This window comes from Vombatus ursinus, unplaced genomic scaffold, assembly GCF_900497805.2.
Source record: "Vombatus ursinus unplaced genomic scaffold, bare-nosed wombat genome assembly UNPS02009573.1, whole genome shotgun sequence".
Classification (NCBI taxonomy): domain Eukaryota; kingdom Metazoa; phylum Chordata; class Mammalia; order Diprotodontia; family Vombatidae; genus Vombatus; species Vombatus ursinus.
The window spans coordinates 18737133-18762391 of record NW_020949351.1 but is presented as its reverse complement, the minus strand read 5'-3'; the positions used below and the strand labels follow the sequence as shown (position 1 = coordinate 18762391).

Sequence of the window (25259 nt, the reverse complement as noted above, 5' to 3'; positions counted from 1 at the left end):
CACATGCTTAGGGTAACCATCCCCCTAACTCACTGACAGTTTGAGGCTTGTCTATTACCCTCACCCTGGTTTAGAACCTGGTTTAGCCCATTTGCCAAGACACATTACCCAGTTGTGGCCACTGCATGCTACTACCTCTTGAAGTCACAGGAGAGAGTACCCAACTCACACCAAAAGTGGATACGCAGCCCTGAAAAGTGCTTGGCAAGCCCTTACACCAGAGATGCTAGTCCTCCCTGAACACTCCATACACCCCAATTATAATTATAATACTTCCTAATTAGTCTGACAAACTTTTGCCTTTTTTGTCTAACTCCTCTGTCTGGCCCAAGACTGAGGTTCTAGCCAAGTTGTTCCTACCTAGCCTTTGTGCTTTCAATCACCGTACCACTGAATCGTCTATACTCTTATCTCTACTTACTCCTCTGTTCCTTCTTCCTCTCAGCCCCTTTATTCACAGGGTTGAATAGCTGCACCCTTTATTTTCAGCAACAGTTTTTAATTAATTTGAGGATGCTGTACCTCTGCACTCTACTGTTTATCAGCTGTCTACCTCTGAATTACATTTATGTACATTAAGCCTTTATAATGCCCCCTTTATGCCATTATGGAGGAAAAATAATCCCCATAATCATTTTGCAATAATTAGATTGACTAACAATATAGGGACCCCTCCCCACCCCAACCAATTGCTATTGCAGAAGAAACATAATATAAAGAATTATGCAAGGACACAGTAAAAAGTGGCTAATTTGACCTACTGCTGTAACAACTATTTGTTGCTTGGTCTAGTTATGGTCTGGTCTAAATGGTTATCTCAACATTGTAGTTAAGTCTAAAGTTTTATCTAACCTCTTTTACAATTGTAAAAGTATTGGTTCATTTCTTCTTGTCTCCTGCCCTTGAACATGGAATGTCTTCTCATTCTGATAACAAACTCAGCCAGCTTCACAGCAAATATTCCTCCAGAAATCTGTCCTGGCCTTCGTCCTTGAACAAGTTCCCCTTCTTCTATTCCTCCCTCTGCTGTGAAAGGAGTCACTTATTTATCAGAACGCTGTTAAGTGGGCCTGAAAATTTATAAAAATTAAACTGCTACCCTAAGAAGTTGAAGCAGTTTCCTTAGCACTTCTTTGCTTTCAGTTGGCCTATCTTTGACCCCAGCTGCCTGGTATTCCTTTCCCAAAGGGTGCTAGTTCTCTTGGAAGAGAAAATTTCCTAGCATAATCATGACAACTTTTACTGAATTCTACTTTTCATATACTTTAGACTCTATATTTATATTTTAATAGATAACTTTAGTTCATTTAACTTGGGGGTCGCCCCTAAATTCACAATCACTTTTTAGGAAGATGAAGAAGTGATTCACAAGCAATCCTAGGGTAAACTTTTGGGAAATCATAGAAATGACATCATGGTTTAAAAACAAAAAGAACAAAACCCCCACTTTTTTTTTTCTATTTTCCTGTTTCTTAAAAATAATTTTTTTATGTACTTAAAGGGCTAATGTCAAGATTTATGAAGGCAAGAAGACTGAATGTGAAATTAAAATAACATAAAATGGAAGGAAAGAATTAGTCATTAAAGATATCTTCTGATGAAAAAATATGATAAAAATGTAATTTCCAAATTCATCCTGAGATTTGCCAATAAAATCATTAGAAGGTATTATGTTCACTGACGAAAGTCTATAAAAATATACCACTGTGCTTTTCCTTCAGTAAAGGTTTGCTTTTGCAGATTGAGCAAATATAAAAAATTAAACTGCCTTTTCTTGTCAGGGAGAAGAGAGGAGTGGACACAGCTAGTCAGAGCAGAGCAAGTAAGGTTGGTACTGTAAACCCCAGGCATGTGGAGAGGCTTGTAGCTTGCCCTGAGTCTCTATCTTCTTCCTTCAAGAGGAACTGTGAGCAAGATGCAAAGTTCTCATCCCAAAGAACACCCCAACTGGCACATAAGCATATGTGCTGAACTTTAGGGATACAGTGACTATGGTTGCCCTGCTTCCAGTCTTCTGATACCTGCACATTCTGCAGGCATTCAGACTGGAAGACCTACAAGTGAAACTGGAAAAAGAAGCATCTTCTAACATCTCATAATCAAGGAAACACTTCTCAATTAAATTTTCTAAATCTGAAAAATGTTTTCAGAGACTATTACTGTTAACAAAAAATATAAAAGATATCTAGTCTATCTTAAATGGTAACAAATGTCTTCTTCATCTACAACATGTGTATACTTAAGTATATAACTGTAGAGCTCAATAAAAGAAACTTGGCTTGTATTTTCTTATTCATTCGAAGTCAGACATTCATAAGAAAACAACTGTTTTTACATAATTACAGGATCATCTTTACCTCGAAATAAGTTAATCATTGTTTTACATGCAAAGTACAATGTTTTGTTTTAATATTTTAAGATTTGTTTTTCTTCTGGTGGCTAAATAATATAAGAATCTTTCACCTTTACAGAATGGAAAATAAGTACAATTGATTTGTGAGGAAAAAAATTGTTTTGTATTTCTAAATTAGGATATTGTGAGAAAGATCAACTTCTCTATCATATGTAATTTGGAGATGAATAATATAGAAAAGTCTCACCAGTGTGATCTTATTTATTCTAAAAGCAGAAGTTGTTAACCTAGGATCTATTGCAGGGGTGGGGAACCTGCTGCCTTGAGGCCACATGTGGCCTTCTAAGTTGTCAAGTGCAGCCCTTTGATTGAATCCAAACTTCACAGAACAAATCCCCTTAATGAAAGGATTAGTTCTGTAAAACTTGGACTCAAGGACCCAAGGACCTAGAAGGCCACATGTGGCCTCAAAGTCTATAGACTCTATAGACTTGATTGTTTCTGTTGTTTTGTTTTGAATTTGTGTTAGCTATATTTCCATATAACTGGTTTCCTTTGCAATACTATATATTTTATTTTATGCATTTAAAAACATTATTTTGAGAAGGGGTGCATAGGCCTCACCAGACTGGTAAAGAAGTACATGCCAGAGGAAAAAAAAAATCTAACAAAATAAAATCCCTGATGTGAAGAATTATACCTAAATCTCATTTCTAAACCATGTGTTAATCATTTGGGATACATTTTCATGATCATGTGATTGAGATTTAACTGTTCACCTGAATCTAAAGATTTATCAATTACACAACTCTAAAGAGACAAGGACAAAGCGTGGTTTGGGTGCTCCAGAATTACTTTGTGGTTTGTGGAAGCATATAACACTAAGGCTTATAAAATATTAAGAAATAATGAGTGTCCTAGAATGAAGTCCTTGGACTTGCTGGAACAAAAGACCTAATCAGTTTTCCTTGAATAGAAAGAACTTCATTCCCAGACATTAGGAGACTTAGTCATACTGATGGTGCCCAAATTAAGAGTGAAAATATTTTTGTCTAATTTACTTAAGAGAAAATCTTTTTTTCACCTTTGACCAGATTAAAAGAGGAGTAGTTAAAGAAGTGATTGGTTTCAGGGTACTATTTTCTCCTAGGCTTGCATTAAGATTAGTATATGGTAAATAAAAAACCCTAAATTTAAATATGTTTAAACCTTTGTTTTACTTTGCTATGGAATTTTGTCTTTAGGAATACTAGGAAATGGAAATGGAAATTGCTTCAGTCAAAAAATATTCCAATTAGAGGGGAAAATCCACAAGCAGAAAAGTTCGTATATTTAATAAATTATCTGGTAGACCTTGGCTAAAATCCCAAGTATAGTTTTTTCTTCTAAAAGATTAAAGTAGTGATGATTCAAATAGCTTTCTTGGAATAGAGAAATTTCTAGCTTCTAATTTAATTTCCAATTTGTAATTAATTTGTAATTGATATATTTGGGGGAAAGAGCAATAATACAATATGATTAAGAAGGAATGAAAAATATCACTAACCGCCATCACTACCCAAATCTGACTTAATATTCCTGGAACAGGTGATGTAAGAAGCTCTTGGTGCATAAACAGCAATTGCCTGTGGAGATAAAATGCATTAATTTTAAAATTGTTCTTATTCTCCTTGTTTTTACTTAATTTTGCAAATTTAAAAACCACTGAGTTCCTTTATTACTCAGTTATTATTTATAACTCTGTAAGGGTTACTTTTGTATAGTTTTTTGAATCAGCCACAACACCAAGCACAAATGCTTTGCTTACAGGCAACTGCTATATAATTATTGAATGAATTGATTATTAGATAGCTTGGTTGGTTACTGATAATGCAATATGAAATTCTTCTTCCTACCCTTATGCTTCCTATTTCTCATCTATGGGACCCAGCTCCATGTTTCAGACATTTTCCAAACTTTTTGGATTCCCAATTGTACCCCAAGTATGGAAGTGAGATGAGCCCAGGAATTGTAGGAGATTAAGTTAGAACATATATTTAAAGCTGGAAGGGACTTTAAAGGTCTTCTAGTCCAATTTTATCATTTTATATAGTAAGAAGATGAAGCTCAAGGAAGTTAAAAAATGTTCTCAGGGTCATACTGGTAGTAAGTAGCAAAGCTGGGATGAAAACCTAGATCTTCTGACTCCAGTATCATCCCATTGTACCATGTAGCCTCCAAGACTTGCTCAAAGTAATGAGAAGCAGAGCCTAAAATGCAGGTGTCTTGAATCTTATTATAATTCTTATTCTACTAATACTCATTGCTGAGCTGAATTCAAGGGACTAGCCTCAGAATATCTCAAGCTTGAGAAGATAAGATCCTTGAGAGCAGACTGTCTCCTTTTTGTGTATTGAGGCTTTTGGAGTATGCCCAGATAATTTAACATAGAGGGGCCTTGAGGGGCTTGCCTGGGGATGCCCATATTTAAAATGGAGCAACTTTTGTCCTTTACCATGTAGGCATGATGCAGTTCAAGGGTTGCTGAACCCCGAAATGTCAGAGTATGCAGCAACATCTGCCTGGAATGAATTCAGGTACTCAAACCATCTTTCAGTCAAGGGGCAGTGTTTATTGAAACTCCAACAGTAGTGGGCAGGGTTCCAAGTGAATTAGAAGGGCCCAGCACCGCTCTAGTGGACAGGTGGATAAAAAGAGGTTAAATTATATGGGCCCTTTTCTTATGTTTTGGCCTTGCCACAGCCATCTTTAATTTCCTCCAGAGAAATTGCCTTTCCTCTCCTTCTTGGAATCATTTCATCTGTGCTGACAATGATAACATTAGTTCTTTTCCTCCTTCTCCCTGATACCTCAAGTACACTTTGTCCCCACAAGTGGCAGGATAGCTACCTAGTTAAATTGGGAAAGTCATTATGCTGAGGCAGAAAGAGGGTGGCGTGGGAGGGAGTCCAAGATTGTTGGGTATGCCACTCACACCCACAGGGCAACTCTAAGTGCCTCTGGAACTTCACCTCAGGCAGCTGTACCAATTGTGCTGAGGGAGCATCTATTGACCATATCCCTCCTACTATGCTCCCAGTAGGCTCCCCATACAGGCCACCAAAATGATGTGGTTTGGGGTTGCTGGGAACCCTGAAATGTCAGGGTACAGGGCAGTATCTGCCTAGAATGAATTCAAACACCAAACCTTCTTCCAATCAAATGACAAGGTTTACCAATAGTATGTGTGAGACTCTCAGAGAATCTGCAACTTAATGAGGGTGAGACTGATACTTATACACAAAAAGGGACAGTGAAAGGATCTGGATAGGATTAAGGAGTGTTTGGTATATGCAAGTAGTCTGGAGTGGGCCAAGTGAGACTGTGAAAGGAATGTCAAGTAAGCTAATCAGGTGATCCTAGGTGGGCTGAGGTGGGCCTTGGGCTGAGGCCAGTGATCTGGGCTGCTAAAATGTATGGGAAAATTCAGGGACTGGGTTGCTTTTAAAGACATGGTCTTCTCCTTTTAGGAAAAGGTGGATGTAGCCTCCTTTGATTGGCTGTGTATCCACTATGGATTTAAAAATTGGCCAGTGTCCAGAGGTTCCTAAAGTGGGCTATACCACCCCCTCAGGGTGCTGGAATGATCCAAGGGTATCATTTGGAGTAGCCTTGGGTGTAATTGAGGGGCACTGAATAAAAATAAGGGGGTGATAGAAGCATAAGGAAAGAAGAGAAGATGAAAAATCATACATGTTTTGTCTGTTGTGTAGCAGAGTTAAAGTTGTAGTGATTACATAATTTTCGAAATAAACACAAAATGCAAGTTATAACTGATCAGTGGTCAAGTCCACTGACAGGTCTTAACAAGCAAGTGTTGGCAGGCAAGCATGTCCAGCATTGTTGGGAAGTCCAGCATACATCGGCAGGAAGACGTGGGTGTAATGACTTGTTTACAATATGATACTATATGTTTACATGATGCAATATTGTGTCATCAAAATTTCAAATGCAGGAAAAAAAACAAATTTACAATAAATTATTAAATTTAAGATGTGTCACTTTTTAAAAATATATTTTATATTTCTTTGAAAAGGTACAGATTAAAAAACAAAACCTGTTAAAGGGTTAAAGAAAGTAGATTTCCAGGGGAGTGCTGAGTAATTTTTTTTAAAGGGGGCATGAGGCCAAATAAGTTTGGGAACCTCTGGGTCAGACTGAGATAATTCCCCTTTTTCTGGCTTGTGCTCTTTCCCACAGTTCATCACAGTGTGGATGCCATGAACTGAACTGGTGAGAGGCAAAGGACGTCCTTCCCCTGCTTTCCCTCTCTTTTACCCACTGTCTTCAAGAAATCGGCCAAGAAGTGTTTCTGTTCTGTTTCATTTGTTTTTCTTAGTTTTAGGTATAGGTAGTTATCCCCACTAGACCAGGAGTTCCAGCCACAGAGTTTAAGCCAAGATTGAAGATGGGGTGTTACAGCCAACCAGCCAGACATCCCAGCAAGGAAACCCTGGAGAAGCCCAGGTGCCTGGGACTTGAGTGTAAGAGGGATTTTGGACTTAGAACTGGTACCCTAAGAAACTAAAATGAGGCAGCACAGTGTAGTGGACATAGAGTTGGTCTGGAGTCAAGTAGACCTAGGGCCAAGTAGGGCCTCTGAGACATGCTGGCTCTGTGACCTTAGGCAAGTCACTACTTGGTGAATCAGGAAATTCTTTAAACTGTATCTTGCAGAACAGTTGCCAATCTATACTGTTTTAAGAATTCCTTATACCAATGAAATAACAGGTTTAAACTAAAAAAATATACAGCACTTCTTAGAATAGTGCTCTTGAGGGTAGATATATAATAAATGTTTCTTAATTGCAGCAGAAAGTAATTTACTCAAGTAATTCTGTTTTTGAGAAACAATTTCAAGTACTGAATCATAAAATTTGAGAGCTATAAACTTCCTATTTACATATGCAGAAATTGATGCTCAAAAAGGTTAAATGATGTCTTAGTTCATATGGCTAATTATCCTAAAAGTATTTTTACATTCCAAAAAACTCACTAATAGAAACTTTTTATCTCTGGAGTATCCCCAGTTAGGTAATTTTGAGCACCTTACCAAACTTAACATGGTATACTTGGCTGAAACTAAAACTGATATTTCCCTGTTTTAAGTAAATGCACAAAACACTTAATTTTTTTTTATACCTCTTATAGATCCCCAGGGTCTTCGGACCACACTTTAAGAACCTAGAGGAAGGTGTTTAGAGATTTTGGTATAAAGTCTATGACTGAATTATGGAAGGGCATAGACAAAGATCACACCAACTCTGGATTGTAACAATAAGATCATAGGTCCACTGAAGTGCTGAAATGTTATAGAGGACAAGTATTTCATTTGTAAATTTCATATTTATAAAATATCATCTCTCCAAGAAACACAAACCCCAAAGATCAGAAAAGCTTTTTTTTTTACCTGCACATCTTCATCTGTGTGCTTCTAATCTCTGTGTCTGCCACTTGATTACTTAGTACTATCTTGACAGCACAAAGCTTTTGTAGATCTGGAGGGCTGATGAAGAACAGGGACTGTTGCCCAGAAACACTCATGTTTTCTGCTGACTGCATCAATGAGCAACCTGGCCTTTTAAAATAAGAAAAGTAGCAAACTGCCTTATCAGCAACAGGAGGAATCCAAATTCTAAAAGCATAATAGTTAACTTATATTCACAATATCATGTTGCTATAATGCCAACTAGTAAGTTAATAAAATTCATAATTCAATATTGAAATTTTTTCTTTAAGCTTTTCAATGAAAGTTTGGAATATTAAGATAGTAAATCAAAACTAATAAAAGAAAATTTAATCTATGTGAAAAGGTTAAGATCTTATCATAGTTATATAACATGCACTAAATAATTATTACTGAACATAGGATAAATTTTGTGATGTCTCCTACTCCTATAATTTTTTTTATTTCCCTCTTCAGTTTGTTGTTCAGTCATTTTCGGTTCTGTATGAGTCTTACTAACCCCCTTTGGGGTTTTCTTGGCAAAGATACTGGAGTGGTTTGTTATTTCCTTCTCCAGTTCATTTTATAGATGAGGAAACTGAGGCAAACAGGGTCAAGTGACTTACCCAGGGTCACATAGTTCATAAATGTCTGAGGTCAGATTTGAACTTAGGAAGGTGAGTCTTCCTACCTTCAGACCCAGTTGCCTCTCTTCCTTCCAGGTTATTCTTAAATTACAAAAACTCCTACAAAAAACAAAATTTGCCACATGATAATTAAAATTGTTTTAACAGCCTAAACTACACTCAAATACTACAGTTTTTTTTTATCATTCCTGTGGACTCTTTCAGGAGCATACTACTCTCATTTATATATTAATGAATGTCATTATAGTCTTCCAATTTACTTCTATTTACTAGATTGTGCTCCCAATAATTTTAACATGTAGAATTTAATTTTAGTACACATTTTATACTTAGTAGCTAACAGAAGTAAATATCTTAAGAATTTCGTTTTCACACAAAAATAAAAAGTTACTCATTCAAGGTCAAATTTCTGATGTCTACATAAAGTCAGTAAAAGGGCAAAAAGAAGCAGTAGAAGGTTACCTGCAGGTTACTACTGTTAAGTCTACTTACTAAGAATCAACAATATGCTATACGTCACAGAACATTTAAAAACATTAACCCTGGCTTCTTTCTGGAGCAGTTCATAGTTTCTATCTGGAAAAACAACAACAACAAACACCAAAGCACGTTTGAGAGCAACATCACTGGGAAAAGTTGAATATTCACCACCATCATTGAATTTAAATATTAAATTTGAGCTGTTATAGGAAAAGTGAATAATAAAAGTGCGATTCATTTTCCCCATCAAATACCTATCAGCAAATCCAACATCTTCAATTTTAGCACCCCGCCCCCAGCAACATATAGAGCTTTAATTGAACTTCTCCCTTTGTGAGTATTATTTATGCCTGGGTCTTACCAGATCAATTGGTGAGTATACAAAAATGTTTGAATTATCTAATAAAAAAGAAACATGTACTTATTATTAATCATTAATTTATTATTAACAAAAATATTTTGTTAACTGTCAATGGACAAAATTGGCACATTCTTGAAACGTTTTTCTTTTTAGTAAAATACATGAAAAAGGCGCTTGTCATAGTGGATAGAGGACCGGACTTCAGAGTCAGAAAGACCTGCCTCTCAGACACTAGCTTTGTAACTTTGGGCAATCCACATAACCTCTCAGTACCCCTAAGATTTATCAATTAAATAAAAATCATTAGGTCCTAGGAGTTCATGAGCTGAGTTCACAATGAGCTCACTGATTCTTCAAGTATTAACCACTTAGGTTAAGGTCCATGAGATAACATTATTCAAAGGTCATAATATAGGCCTATCCTTATTAATAGATAACAAACTTCCAAGAAATTTCCAAATGGACAGCTATCAGATAGGCTATTGGATCTGAAGTCAGGAAAACCTGACTTCAAATACTGTCTCAGAGACTTAACTAGGTGTGTGACCTTGAGCAAGTCATTTAATTTTTGTAAACCTCAGTTTTCTCCTCTGTAAAACAGGGATATTAATAGCACCTACCTCAATCAAATAGTATGTAAAACAATTTGTAAACCTTAAGGTGTTACACAAATGCTACCTATTATTATTGTTACTGTTATTCCTCAGATAGCAGGCAGCATAGAACATTACACAAGGCCGCCTCAGGTGTTTTTTGGAAGGTTATCACTCAGAAACTTTCATATGACCTAAGAAGTCTCAAGAGCTCAGCTTCCAAGTCTCAGCTAAACTCCCATCTTCTGCAAGAAGCATTTCCTAGTTCTTTTTAATCTTACTGCCTTCCCTCTAAGATTACTCCCATTTAATTTGTATATGTCTTGTTTGTATGTAGTTGTTTAAATATTGTCCTTTCCCATTAGACTGTGTTTCTTTAGAGCTGGGACTGTTTTTGCTTTTTCTTTCTATCCCCATGTAGCAGTGGCCATCACGTAGTAGGTGCTTAATAAATGCTTGATTTGTTGTTGCCTTGACCTCAGTAAACTTCCCCCCCCCACCAGCCTCAAAAGAGATAATGTGTACTGCATCTCATGGACTCTGCTCATGAACTCCTAGGACCTACGAACTCCTACAACCTACTGACTATACTGACTTTTAAATTCAAATATTTAATTTCAGAAACGTCGGTTTTCTGTACCCGTTTTTATGCACACATCACTGTGGTTACCAGGAACCAAAGCTTGTTGTTAGCTAACAGGTAAAGTGCACAACGAGAGCATGCCCTACCCTCACCCCAACCCGCAGGGGGCCTTCCCCAGGGCCTGGCCAGCTCCGTCAGACACGACCCCCAAGCCGCCAGGGTCCTGACCCCCGCACCCGCGGCCTGCTGCCCTTTCTTATAACATGTCTTTTTTGGGGGCACAGATTTAAAAGCTGGAAGGAGCCCCTGGAGGCTGATCCAGCCCCGAGGCCCCGTTGGGCACGACGGGACAGAGCCACGGCTCGAACACGGGTCCCCTGATTCCGGTTCCCGGGTTCACCCCCTCGAAATAGCTAGAATGAGTCCCCCACCCCTTCTCCTTAAGTCCAGCTGGGCTGCACCCCGACAAGACTCAGCCAGGTTGAGGCGCTGAGGGGAACAAAGCCGCCGCCGCCGCCCCGGGTGCCGGAGCCCGCCCGCTGCTGGAGCCCGCCCGCTGCTCTGCGCAGGCGCGCTGGGGCGGGCTAGGTCTTCACGTGCCTATCTCGTGCCTCGCCTCCATCCGGCCCCCAGGACTGGGTTCCTGGGCTGCGAGCATATCCCTGGCCGTGAGGAAGACCTTGGTTCAAATCCAGCTTATGATACTTAGTGGCTGTGTGACCCTGGGCGAGTCCCTTGGCTTGGTCTGCCTCAGTTTACTTTACAGTAAAATTTACAGTAATGAGGTCACATATTTGTAAATCACTTAGCACAGTGCCTGGCGGGTAGTAGGGGCTTAATAAAAATTTCTCACTTTCCTACCTCCCACATGGCAACCTTTCAAATAGTTGAAAACTTCCCTGAACATGAATGGGACTGTTGTTCCCCTTGCTCCAAATAAAATGCTATCACTGATGTAGCCTAAGATAGTGTTGCTCTACTAAAGTCCTCCTCTGAATTCTCATTGTGGTGTAGAAGTGACCTTGAGCTCCTGAAGGCTAGAGCAGGGGAGTGCAAGCTTGGAAAGGTCCAACCAAGATGGAGAAACTCCAAGGAGGACCTCACAATTGATTATATACCATGTATCTTCTGAGGATCAATATTGGAAAATATGGAGAGGCTCATCACCAAGTTGACTTTGGGTGATGAATGTTTAGATCACAGAAAATCCTGAAGACCACATGATCTCCAGCGTGTTAGTAGACTACTTACTGGAATGATCATGAAAGACACACCTTAACAAATCTGAATACCAAATGTGTTCCAGGAGAACACATGGGGACAATGGGAAGGATTAAAGAAGCAATTCCACAAAAGTAGTGACAGAACTTTTGTGAAAACATATTACATGAATTAACCCTTATGGAGCCAACCTTGCCCAAGAATTAAAATAAACAATGCAATGTCAGGCTGTCATAACCAGAATAAAATTTTGCAGACCATAATCTACAGCAGATCTCTGCAGCCACTCTTCTCTGCCCCCCACTCCCCAATGGTCCTTGAAGAAGGTATCTAAGTATTCTATAAAGATCTTTTGTACAGCTATCTAACTAGTAACAGTAGAGTAATAACAAATGTTTACAAGGCCAGATGGGCTGAGTTGAAAAGGATAGTGGCTAAAACAAAGAACAGTTCAACATATATCTATCCCTACCATGAGAAAGGGATGGAAATGATATCTGTGTATTAAGCAGTTTGAAAAATACAAATTTACTAGTACAAAGGCAATTTTTTCAGTTCTTACTTATTGCTACTTGTTTTGAGAAAAGTGACTTTTAGTTCAGGATTGTTTTACTGTCCTCTTTTTTGCTACTGATTTTCTTAAGGAAAATGCTTTTCTTTACTTGTCTATCCTAGTCTTAGAGAAGTACTCAAAGGAAACTCCCCCACTTCTTATCGTTTTCCCAGATATGACTCACTTTTTTGACCTCTGAGACACACAGAAGTTCTTTTGTTTTGTCTGCCTACCCAGAAACTCCAATGCATCCCAGCAAAAATGGCCCAACAGGTCCTGGGGAAAGGAACCTTTATTGCCATTTTCCTGGAGGTACTTACACAGCAAATGCAGTGTCCACTCCTGTCCCTAATATTCCATTTCTGTGTGGGTGGGCCTTCTCCTTCTTATGAATCACAGCCAGTCATCTCCCTTCTTTGTGTCTTCTCTGTTTGTAGTATGCGGGGATTCATTAGAAGAATTAGAGCAAAGGAATGAATGATTGAGGTAAAATTTGTTCTTATGAAAAATGATTTGCATATTTGTCTGTGAGTTATTTCCCCAGTATGAACAAGGTATGTTTGGATTTTCTATACTTAATAAATTTACATTCTTGTTTTCAATGAAATACCTAAGTGACAATATTGTTGGGTGTAATCTATCAAAGTGCACTACTGACAAAGTTAAATATTCCAAATTTGTGATATTCTTGGAATATGGGTAAAAGTAGAACTCTCACTAACAGAAGGGAGATTTTGATCTACATTGGTGGAGGGAGAATTCACACAGATGAAATCACAGAGTCTTGGTGAAGTTGAAGTAAGGTGCACTGTTTTTCTGGGCAGTTTTGTCACAATACTAGTTCTTATTGAACTTGAAATCAGCTAGAACCCCTTTTTTTTATAGGCAATTGGGGTTAAGTGACTTGCCCAGGGTCACACAGCTAGTAAGTGTCAAGTGTTTGGTCTGAGGTCACATTTGAACTCAGGTCCTCCTGACTTCAGGGCTGGTGCTCTATCCACTGCACCACCTAGCTGCCCCCCAACCCCTTTCTTTTTGTATAAACTATTTTCCAGTTTGCATAAACATTTTCCATGCTCTACCCCAACCTATTCTTAAACAATTGATTCTTTGAATATAACTGGAGGATTCTGCCTTTATCTCTAGTAACTTTTATCTTGTTTGATTTTATCCATCTTGGTTTTGTTTGCTTTATAATTATCATAATTATTAATTATGAGATTTTTCAAGTTAGCCTGCCAAGATCTTCTTGTGAACTAATCATATCATTCTATTTTATCTTGGATGCTTTAACTCACTCTCCTAGAGTCAGGTTGGCTACATCTCCCTTCAGTGTTCTAGGACACCCTGAGGGGTTTTTAGGATAACTTTCTTCTTTACTGCCATTGATTCAAGCCCTTACTGTCTAAGTTTTCAACACTGATAGGGGCTCATGATTAGTCCTCCAATTCCTTTTAACCACTTAACATTGGTTAACTTTCAGAAAAAGATATTTACTTTGAAGGCATAGCAATAAGAAAGTATAAACATTTCCCCCAACACCTTGGGGACATAAAATACCCTGTTCCTTAGATCTGAGAAGGTAGAGGCTAGGCTCATAACTTAGTTCAGTTCCAACAACATTAATCCCAATAAGTTCATGTCCATATGTGGCAGGCCAGATGAATCCTTCTGCAAGTTTAGTCCTGAAGATCACTCTCAAAAATTGCTACTTGTTTCTTGAGGCATTGATGCTCTATTGGCTTTCCCAATTCCTCTTAATTCTATTGCCTTCCCTCTGTTCACTATTTATCCTGCATATAGTTTGTTTGTACATAGTTAGCTCCATTAGAATGTGAGCTCCTCAATGCTAGGGACATTTACATTTCTTTGTGTGTCCAGTGCTTAGCACAGCACCTGGCACATAATACATGCTTAATAAATTTTTATTGACTGATTGACTGGCTGCAAAACCAAAACTAGGTTATCAACCACTCCCAGATTTCTGTCCCTTACTTTCTTAACTTTTCTGAAAAGGCCAAGGACTGAGACCTGTTTCTTGAGTCCATATTGGCTCAGATGAAGAAAAAGCCTTAAGGTCTTGACCCTTGCAACACAGTCTCTCACCAGATACGGTAATGAAAAAAGTCGCCAAGATTCTCTAAAAGCATTAGAGGCAAAATATAACAATGACTAATACAGACAGGCCTTTTTGAATGTTTCAAAACCAATCAAAGAACCACTACAGAGGCCATTAATTTATCACAACAGGTCATAGAATGACTACACATTCTCCATAGACTCTTCAAGGCACTTGTCTTACACATATCATGATTCTCCTAGAAGCAAGCTCTGCAGCATCTTCCATATGGAAAGCTTTCTATTAGTTAAGCAAGTTGTTGGGGTCTGTATGTACCAAAGCCCTATCCCTCCCAGGTTTGTGTTGGCAAAAAAATTTATAATCATGCCATTGTGTCTTCATTTAAGTCATGATAAAAATGTTGGATGGGATTAGGCACACATTGGCATCATTCTAGGCATAGGTATTCAGCCAGATTCAAATCCATTCTGTTCAGGTGTAGCTAATTTGCTGTTGTTGTTTTGTTTATTTAGCTGTGTCTGACTCTTCATGACCCCATTTGGGGTTTTCTTGGCGAAGATACTGGAGTGGTTTGCCATTTCCTTCTCCATCTCATTTTACAGATGAGGAAACTGAGACAAACAGGGTTAAATGACTTGCCTAGGGTTACACGTCTAGAAAGTGTCTAAGGACTACAGGGTAGACACTCTACTTCACCACCTAGCTGTTCCATGTGCTAATGCCTTAGGTCTAACCAAGAGGGTGTAAAGGACCCATTTTAGAATAGAAACACAGCAATGGATCTAGGACAGCTGTTTATTTCCTACACTACACAAGAAATGCTTAAAATACAAAAAATTCATAAGCACCTAATAAATAGGGAATTTGTGGAACATTACAGAAAGATAGGTTGAACAAAGTGTCTTTCTCTTGGTTCCAACTATACATACATACATACTACATACGTACATGCATAAACACACATATACATAGTACACAATTGTCTGAATCCGTTCAGCAGAACTTCATACAATAAATACTTGGTCAGTTAAGGAGTGAATACTGCTTGAACCTGTTTGGCAGAATCCATTATTAATAATACCCCAGATGGTAAGTTACTGGGAAACCTTTGTTGCCTAATAAAGTACAGCTAGGTGGCACAGTGGATAGGGTGCAGGGCCTGGAGTCAGAAGGACCTGAATGAAAAAATTTGATCTAAACAACTTATTAGTTATATGACCTTGGGCAAATCACTTAACCCAGTTTGCCTCAGTTTCCTAATCTATAAAATGAACTCAAGAAGGAAGTGGCAAATCACTCCAGTATTTTTGCAAAGAAAACCCCAAATGAGGTCACAAAGAGTCAGATATGACTGAACAACAACAATGTTGCCTAATGATCAATCAGTGAAACATTGAACAAATAAAGACATGTTGTGAAGATAGAAAAGGCAACAACTGGCAACTAATAATACATACAAGTGAAGGAGAAGGAAGAATTGAGGATAATGTGAAAGTTACAAACCTGGAAGACGAGAAGAATGGTGGAACAAAAACAGGAAAGCTTTGAAGAAGGAAAGGTTTTGGGGAAAAGTTAGACTTATGTGACTTTCTAGATACAATATCTAATGGCAATCTAAATAAAAGGAATTATTATAGTTGCCTCATTAAAGCATCTATCCATATTGAGCTATGAAGACACACATTTTACTGCATAGGCAGATGCTTAACAGGGACCTTGGTAAGGTTTTTCCTTGCTGCTGTAATCGTAGTAATTGTTTCTATAACCTTTATTAAAGCTCTTTTTGGTACTACATTATCTATCTCTGCGTTTCCACAATTTGAATCTAGGCCCTCCCTGAATGGCAATGGGCATTAACAAATACTTAAAAAACAAAACAATAACTTAATAACTTCGATTACCTACTTGTTGTAGGTAATGTTTTCAAATCAATTTGTTAGCACTAACTAAATCTATAGGTTTCATGATCCCAGATAAACAATAAAAACAACAAGAAAGAAACCAAAAATACCTGAATTCTGTCTTATGACTAAAATTGACCCTAAAAGATGAGATTTTAAAAAGCATCTGCTTTGCAGAGGTGGAGAACTATGGGTGTAGAATATTGCATATACTATTGTCAGACTAGGTTAATGTTCCTGTTAGTTTTGCTAAATTACTTTTTTCCTCTTTTTCAAAAAAATTCTTTGTGATATATCCTATGTAACTCTGGATTGGAGAGGGACAAATGATACATATGGAAATGAAGATGATAAAAAAGACATAGCAATAAAAATTATGGTAAGTTTATAAGCGAAAGGTTTACTTAGTCTGATGTGGGATTTTAAATACATGAATATTATGAAAATTATTTGAGAAGCTAGAAAGGAAGATGATCTAAAAACAAAAGGTATTAACAAAAATCACAATACATATAAAGCAAAGTTTATTAATGAAATAGTTATTTTATCATGGAATTTTAAAGATATGAATGTTATGCAGACTATTTGAGAAGTTGAAGTAAGAAAGACAGTAATGGATAGGGCATGGCCTACTTACCTTTTTCAACCCACACTTGAGTGTACCCATTTGAAAACAGACCAAAGGAATTGCTCAAATACACCTGATTCCTTGAAGGGTTTACATTTTCATGGATAAGGTAGAATTCAAATTTTTAAAAATTGAGTAACACTTGTTTTTAATCTATGTATTGGCAAAGAAGACTGGATTCATATACTTCTTTTGCCGGTGGTATATATGTTAATATTTGCTTGCCAGTGGGGAAGAAGGATTGTAAATATTTGTCTAAACCTCTCTTTACTTTGGTTGGCTTGTCCCTTACTATACCTACATGTCTTTACTTCATGTAGCAACTTCTTCTAAGACTAACCAAATCAAATGGTACTTCCTTGTTCCAGGTTTTTTTGAAGGGGGTGGTATGTCTGTTGCCCTAAGTAGCCTGGGCCAGAGATGAAATTAGAATCAACCTCCAAAAAGCCATGGAATTTGAGAGATTTATTGAAATTTTGGAAGTCATGGGGAGATTCAGTCATCCTGAAAAGTGATGATAAAATTTTATTATTTTTGTATCTAAAACATAATTATTTCATATCAAAATGGAATTTGAAATTATCCCACTTTTTTGTTGGTCTATCAAAGTATTTACATTATGTATATAACAACCTGTATATGATATAATGATCCAAATAATTTGCTTTTATGTTTGGTATATGGTATATGGTATAGTAGAAAGAGTACCTGTCTTGAAATCAGCAGATATCTGGGTTCTGGGTTTGAGTCCACTCTCAGGTATCATCAGATGTATATGTGAGCATGGCAGCTAGGTGGCACAATGGATAGAGTGCCTGCCCTGGAGTCAGGAAGATACATATTCATGAGTTCAAATCTGGCTTCAGACACTAGCTATGTGACCCTGAGCAGGCCACTTACCCCTTTTTGCCTTAGTTCTTTCTTTTGTAAAGTGAGTTTGAGAAGGAAATGGCAAACCACTCCAGTTGGTTGGTTGTTGTCCTTTGTTCTCAAAGAGGACCAAAATGATATCACTATGTTGGAGTCAAGGTACAGTATGTCTGACTGTGGCTAATTAGACCAATATGAGCTCACAAGGTTCTACTACAGGTCAGGCACAAATAGTCCAAATGAACATTTGAAGTGGAGATGTCTCTAAATTTTCACATCTCACATTTCTTTTGAGCTACTGCAATTCTGCTTTGCTCGCAGAACATAGCGCCTTCTTTGATGCCACGATGGGCTGTCCTTTGCCAGAGTCTCCAATCTATTCCAAAGTTCTTCAGAAAGACCATGAGAGTGTTCTTGTACTGCTTCTTCTGATCTCCATGTGAGTGCTTGCTTTGCATAAGCTCTCCATAAAAGTCTTTTAGGAAAACATAATTTGGCATTCAAACAATGTAGCCAGCCCCTGGGAGTTGTGCTCTCTGCAGGAGAGTTTGCTTGGCAGTTCATCTTGAGAAAGGACCTCAGTGTTCCGTACCTTATCTTGCCAGGTGATCTTCAGAATCTTCCTAAGACAATTCAAAAAATTCAATTTCCTGGCACGGAAAGACTGGTAGACAGTCCAAGTTTCACAAGCATACAACAATGGGGTCAGCACAACAGCCCTGCAGACCTTCAGTATGGTAAGCAGTCTAATACCTTTTTTTTCCCATTCTTTACTTCGTAGCCTCCCAATGAGCCTCCTCTGGCAATTAGTGCATCAACCTCATCATCTACGTGTATATCCCCGGAAGGTGTACTGCCAAGGTAAGTGAACTTATCCATAACATTCAAAATTTTTCCATTTGCTGTAATCGATGGTTCCACATACGGATGGTGTGGTGCTGGCTGATGGAGAACCTGTATTCTCTTGGTGTTAATTGTTAAGCCAAAATAAGCATAAGTAGCAGAGAATTGGTCCATACTTGGTTGCATCTCAGCTTCAGAGATTGCAGCTAGGTGGCACAATGGATAGAATGCTGGGCCTAGAGTCAGGAAGACTCCTCTTCCTGAGTTCAAATATGACCTCAGACACTTTGTGATCCTGGGTAAGTCACTTACCCCTGCTTGCCTCAGTTTCCTCATCTGTAAAATGAGCTGGAGAAGGAAATGGCAAACCACTCCAGCATCAATGCGAAGAAAACTCCAACCGGAATCACAAAGAGTTGGACACCACTGAACAACAAATGTGAATCATGGGCAAGTCACTTAAACTTTTCAATTTCTCACTTGTAAAATGGGGATAATGATTTTTCTACTATCTCACAAGGTATTTAAATCTGCCTGGGGTAGGGGAGGCTAGTTATTATTTCTTATTGGTGTCTACATTGTGGTTTGGAATTTGTTGTTGAGTCATTTCAGCATTTTAAAAAATGCTTTAGGGACCCTCTTTTCTTTCTTTTCCTTTTGGCAGCCCCATTACTAGTGCCCTCCTTCCCCCAATGGAAAAAGAAATAAAATACCCTGGTAACAAATATGCATAGTCAAGCAAAACAGTCTTTGGGAGCATTTTTACAAAGCAACTTCCATGGTTTCATATGGTCAATCCAGTTTTATCTCAATGCTTCCATTCACGTCTTCTATGTATACCTTCATTACTGATACAATAATTGATCTTATTCCCACTTAAACTCTATTAGACAGTAAAAGAGACAGTGTGATGTATAGGATAGAGCACATTGGCTCTGAAATAAGAGGACCTGCATTCAAATTCCACCACTGATGCTTACTCCTTGGTGACTTTGGGAAGCTATGGTTGAGAGGTAATTGCTAAATGGAAGATTTGTAACGTCTGCTTTCTATAGGAAAACTTAAGAGAAAAAGAAGGCATTTGTTCTCTCCTGACAATTATTAAAACTATCACTCAAATTGTTCTAAATTTAAAAATTCTTTATTTTAAAAGTGCTTTTGTTGTCATTAAACAACTTCAATGATTTAGTAAACATGCATAATAGCTAATGGTTTTTGATAGGGCAAATTTATGATAGTCATCTTACTCTTGAGCATTATAGACTTGATAGTATATTAAAGCCTATTATATTCTAATAAATGAGTTTTACAATATTATTTGTGCTCATTTTATAAGACAATATAATTCTATGATTATAGGGGTTTATAATAGTGACATCTTTGCTTTTATGATGATAAAATGACATCTTTGATGTGTACCAAGGTCACTTAACCTCTCTAAGCCCAAGTTTCCTCATCTGTGAAATGAACGGTTTGGACTAATGACATCCCAAATCCCTTACAGCTCCACATGTATGATCCTTTGATGCTGAATCTTTGGTTAAGAAGGATTGGAAGTAAGGAAACCTCTGCATTAACTAGCTTCCTACCTTTGAATGTCACATCACCTCTATAAACCCCAGTTTCCTCATATTTATGGAGAGAGTTTTGGACTAGATCAGAATTTTGGACCAGATCATTTTGTATTATGGAACTCTGACAATCTGGTGAAGTCTTCACCAGAAGGTTTTTAAATGCATAAAAACACATAGTACTACAATGGCAACCAATTATATTGAAGTAGTTATAATAAAAAAAAACACAAAACCTAAAACAAGTTCATGGACCCCAAGTTAAGAGCCCATGGACTAGATGATCTCCAGGATCCCTGACAGCTCTAAGAATCTAGGTAATTGAATGGTATTCTTTTAAAAAAAGATTGCAATTGATATATTCTTTCAAAATAGATTTTTATGGATACTTTTGCTATTGAAATAGATTTCATTGCTATGGTGATTTAAAATATAATTTGGTTAACAGATATGTGGCATTTATAGATGGAATAATAAAGCACAAAACAAAATATATAATAATAACTAGCATAGGTGGTCTATTGGTGATTAAAGCTATCTCATTTGAGTTATCTCATTTGAATCTAAGTATATTGTTATCTTTAATAATAATTAAAGCTAGCATTGATATAGCTTCCTTGTAGTCTCTTTTGCTCTTCCTTCACAACCCAACAACACAGCCGAGAACAAACTCACGATGAGATGATGCCCACCTTGCAACAGGCACCAGGCCCTTTTAAGTATCCCTTAAGGCATACTTAGGAAGGCAACACCAGAGCAGTTTGTGCTTCCAAATTAAATCCGAGTAAAAAAGGTGCAGAAAATAAACAAACCCGCACAGTGACAGGTGGGAAGAAACTGAGGATTTAGAGAGGTCAAATGATTTGCTGAAGGTGAAGCTCACACAGCTAGTAAGTTTCTGGGACAGGATTTTTTAATTCGAGTCTTCCTAAGTCCAGGATTACAACCACTTTGCCTCAATGAATATACATTTATTAGGCACCTACTATGTGCCTGGCACTGTGCTAAGTGCTAGGGATGCAAAGAAAGGCAAAAAGACAGCCCAGGGCTCAAGGACCTCACAGTCTAATAGAGGAGACAACCTGCAAACCACTCACGTACAAACAGGATACACAGGAGTTATAAACTGGATAATCTCAGAGGGAAAGCTTCTTTGTAGATGGTGGGACTTTGGGCCGGGGCGCGGGGATGTGCAGGAGGAGGGAGATCACCCCAGGTCGGGGCGCAGAGATGGAGGCCAGAACCTGGGTGACCGACGAGGCTGGATCGGGGTAAAGGCCTAGGGGAGCTGGAAGGGGGGGCAGGTTGTATCTTTAAGCATATTTGTACTGACAGCTTTGGCTTTAAAAAAATATTGCTATCTTTTTAGAAATAGATTTTACTGATTTAAACATTTTTGCACGGCCGACGTTTCACCCCGCCCCACGAGTTCCTTGTGGGAAGCACCGTGCTTTCTTTCCTGGGCCCGCCTCCGGGCCTCGCCCTATCTGCGCCTCCCCTGGGCCAGACTTGGTCCAGGCGTAACCCCTAGAGACCTGTGACCTTCCCCGCCCGCCGGCCCCTCCCGCCACAAATCACCCGCACTCCACCTTCTAGGCCGCCCGAAGATAAGGCCGGGACTTGGCCTCCCTCCCTATCTCGGGCCCCCGCGTTTCCAAGAAGAGCATCGCTCTCAGCCAATTAACGACCAGCGCGCGGGGCAGCGAAGAGCTCACAGGGAGGGGTAGGCGTGCCCCAGCGGCTGTAGGAGACGTGAGTGACAGGGCCGGCGGCCAACCGGAGCCCTGAGTTCTCCTCCGCCGCACCACTCCACTTTTTCGGGGGCCCACCTCTTCCAGATCGACCTGGAGAGTTGGGAGAATGTCCTGGGTCAGAACTGCATGAGCCACGGGCCGGACTGTTGCTTTCCTGAAACGCTGCAGGATCTCTCCGTGGGCCGCGATGGCAGAGCAGTCGGAGCAGAACGTGAAGTACTACACGCTGGAGGAGATCCAGAAGCACAACCACAGCAAGAGCACCTGGCTCATCCTGCACTACAAAGTCTACGATCTGACCAAATTCCTGGAGGAGGTGAGCTGCCCCGGGGGCTCGGAGCGGGACCTGCGGTCGGGCCTGCCCGAGGCTGCATCCCCTGTTCGCTTGGCCGGCCCAGGAGCCCCGACCTGGGAGGGGGGACGTCCCCCTCTCGTGACTCTTGCCCTGGGTTCCCGTTGTCTGTGAGAGGAAATGGGGGCGGTGGGAGGCCCTCGGGGTTTGCAGAGTAGGTGGTTCTCGGTTCCCGTGAGATTTCCACGTTTGCAATCGCCGACGAAAAGTTTTGAAAAATCTTGTATGTCCTGGCAAAGATTCGGACCCGCCGGGTGGGAGTCCACCGCCCCAGGAACTTGCCAAACCTGTCACTGTGCGGGTTTGTTTATTTTCTGCACCTTTTTTACTCGGATTTAATTTGGAAGCACAAACTGCTCTGGTGTTGCCTTCCTAAGTATGCCTTAAGGGATACTTAAAAGGGCCTGGTGCCTGTTGCGAGGTGGGCATCATCTCATCGTGAGTTTGTTCTCAGCTGTGTCCAGGGCACAGGGCTGTTAGCATCTCCCCGGTGGGGGAGGGCGGCAGGATCATCTTCCAGAGTTTGGGCAGGTGAAAAGAGCTGCCTACTAGTGGGAAGATGCTAATGCATCTTTAAAGGAGTGAGTAAGGTACTTTTACTTTTTTAACCTAAAGGAAAATTTCTTTTTGCCATGTATATAGAAGATAGATTGTAACCTCTAAAAAGGCGGAGTTCCAGTCTTAATCTTTGTAATCTTCACCGTATATAGTATTTTACATTTAGCATGCTATGAATGAACTAGTTAATGATTACACTTTGAGGCCTTTTCTGGAAAATAATAGTAATAATTAGTGTTTATACAGGGCCATACGGTTTTCAAGGCACTTTACATATGTTCTGTCACACAGCCTTCTGAGTCAGTTGTTATTATCTCCATTTTACAGATGAAGAAACAGGCTGAAAATGGTTAGAGGGTCTGCAGGGTCTCAGGCATCTGAGGCAGGATTTGAACTCAGGTACCTATTCCTGGCTCCAAATTTAGCACTTAATCCACTAGGCTACCTAGAAAAAAAATCTCCTCCCTTTGAAGGTGTTAATTACTGATGGGAGTTTTCCTCTTGTAATATAATTCACTTATACTGGCTTATACATTTTAAGTAGCCATGTAAATTAAACAGCACTCTGAAAACTTTAATGAGCACATACTTGATTATGGACCTATTTATTTGGTTAAACTTACAGAATTAATCATTTGGCATTAATTTATATAAAGAATATTTTGTTTTGTACCCTGATGTTTTTGCCTTTAGCATAAAATATAAACTTCTTTGTTTGGTCTTTAAAGCCCGTCATAAACTAACTCCACCTACTTTTCCAGGCAGATCACACATTACTCCATCTCATACATTCTGCATTCCAGCCAAAGAAGCCTACTTAATGTGCCACACACTTGACATTGCATCTCTGATGTTTAAGCTTTGGCATAGGCGGTCCCTCTCACCTGGAATATGTTCTTTGGTGTCTTCCTCTTGGAATCCTTAGCTGCCTTCCAGGCTCACCTCCAGCTTTTCCTCCTTCTGAAGACGTTTCCTGATTGTCCCCCAGTGATTAGTGGCCCTCCACTCCCCTCTATATTGAGTTTCACGTTCAGTGGTAAACCTTTTTATTTCATAGCATATCTAATTCAGCATCTGGTGTAATGATGAAATAGAACAGTGTGTCCTGATTTAATTAAAAGTGGTTTGCAAGAAGCAATTTAGGTTTGAGATTTCCTCTTCTACAGATATTGAAGAGGAGCTATCAGTTCAAATACTTGAATTCCTTAAATAATATTAATAGCCAGCATTTATATCGCAATTTAAGGCTTGAAAAAGCACTTTGCAAATATTAACTAATTTTCCCCTCAGAATAACTTAGTGAAGGAGCTGCTATTATCCACATTTTACAGATGAGAAAATGAGGAATAAAGAGGTTATAAGAAATTTGCTAAGAATCATATAACTGGGTAAGTGTCTGAGGCAGAATCAGAATTCTGGTCTTCCAGACTCCAGGTTTAACATCTTATCTACTGCGACTTCACTTCAAACCATCATAACAGCAAAGAAATTGTTATTATTCTGTTAGATTACTATCTGGCTTAACTGCCCCAAATACTTATTTGCAATAACCTTTTTTCTTCTTCCCTAACCATTTATAGTGCTTAGATTTGGATTTTATTTTTCTTGAAAGTAATTTTTCTCTTTTATTTTGTTTAAAAATTATTTCAGGGAATTTTATTTCTTTTTAAATTTTAGACATGTGTTACGTTATTTTTCTGACAAAGTCCTGTTCTTCATTTGGAATAATAATAATAAGCAGCATTAAAGTTTACAAAGTGCTTTACATATGTTAATTCATTTGATCCTCAAAAAATCCTTGTGATATAGGTGCTGTTATCCCATTTTATAGATAAGGAAACTAGATAGAAGCAATTAGAGGCTAAGTTAACTTAGCCTCTAATTGTGACTTTCACAAAGTAAAAGTGTCAGACACAGAATCTTCTGGTCTTCTGACTTCCCTGGGCTACCTCATAGTGACTAGAAGGATAAAGTTAAATTCAGGAAAACCTGGGTTCAAATATTACTTTTAATGCTCATTATCTGGGTGACTATAGGCAAGTCACTTAACCTCCCTGAGCTTCAGTCTTCTGGGAAATGAGGGCTTGAGGTAGATGGCCTGTGAGTTTTCTTCCAGCCCCAATCTGTGACTCTAAGAATGTAAATTTTGTAGTTTTCATTTTTAAAAAATCAGTTTATTGAAGCAAAGTGAGGTAAAAAGTGTTAATGGATAGCCAGAAAATTCAAGCCCAAACAGCCAGTTTTCCTTTAATTATCTAGGGAAAGTAAGTTCTAGGGCCTCAGTTCTCCATGTAATCTATATGATTTGTACAGTGGTAATTACTTAAATTCTTCAAGAGTTTGTGATTTAATCCATATAGGTTGTCCTGCCACCTATGTAGTTGCAACTTCTGTGTTCCACCTGATGACGAGATTGTATATTGATA

General features: G+C 38.8%; 2 protein-coding genes across 2 annotated transcripts in view; one reads left to right on the top strand and one right to left on the bottom strand.

The window, feature by feature from the left end:
• The window catches only part of CUNH18orf63 (chromosome unknown C18orf63 homolog), a 47716-nt gene extending 39231 nt beyond the window's left edge, over positions 1 to 8485 (bottom strand). The window contains exons 1-3 of the mRNA XM_027852420.1: positions 8465 to 8485; positions 7803 to 7970; positions 3900 to 3978 (exon numbers count right to left, since the gene is read on the bottom strand). Of these exons, the coding sequence (XP_027708221.1) occupies positions 3900 to 3978; positions 7803 to 7954 (231 nt within the window). The 5' untranslated portion in view covers positions 7955 to 7970; positions 8465 to 8485. The remainder of the gene's footprint in view (positions 1 to 3899; positions 3979 to 7802; positions 7971 to 8464) is intronic.
• Positions 8486 to 21953: 13468 nt separating this feature from the next.
• LOC114036025 (cytochrome b5) overlaps positions 21954 to 25259 on the top strand; it is a 41197-nt gene continuing 37891 nt past the window's right edge. Inside the window, exon 1 of the mRNA XM_027852380.1 lies at positions 21954 to 22239. Coding sequence (XP_027708181.1) covers positions 22111 to 22239 — 129 coding nt within the window. The 5' untranslated portion in view covers positions 21954 to 22110. The remainder of the gene's footprint in view (positions 22240 to 25259) is intronic.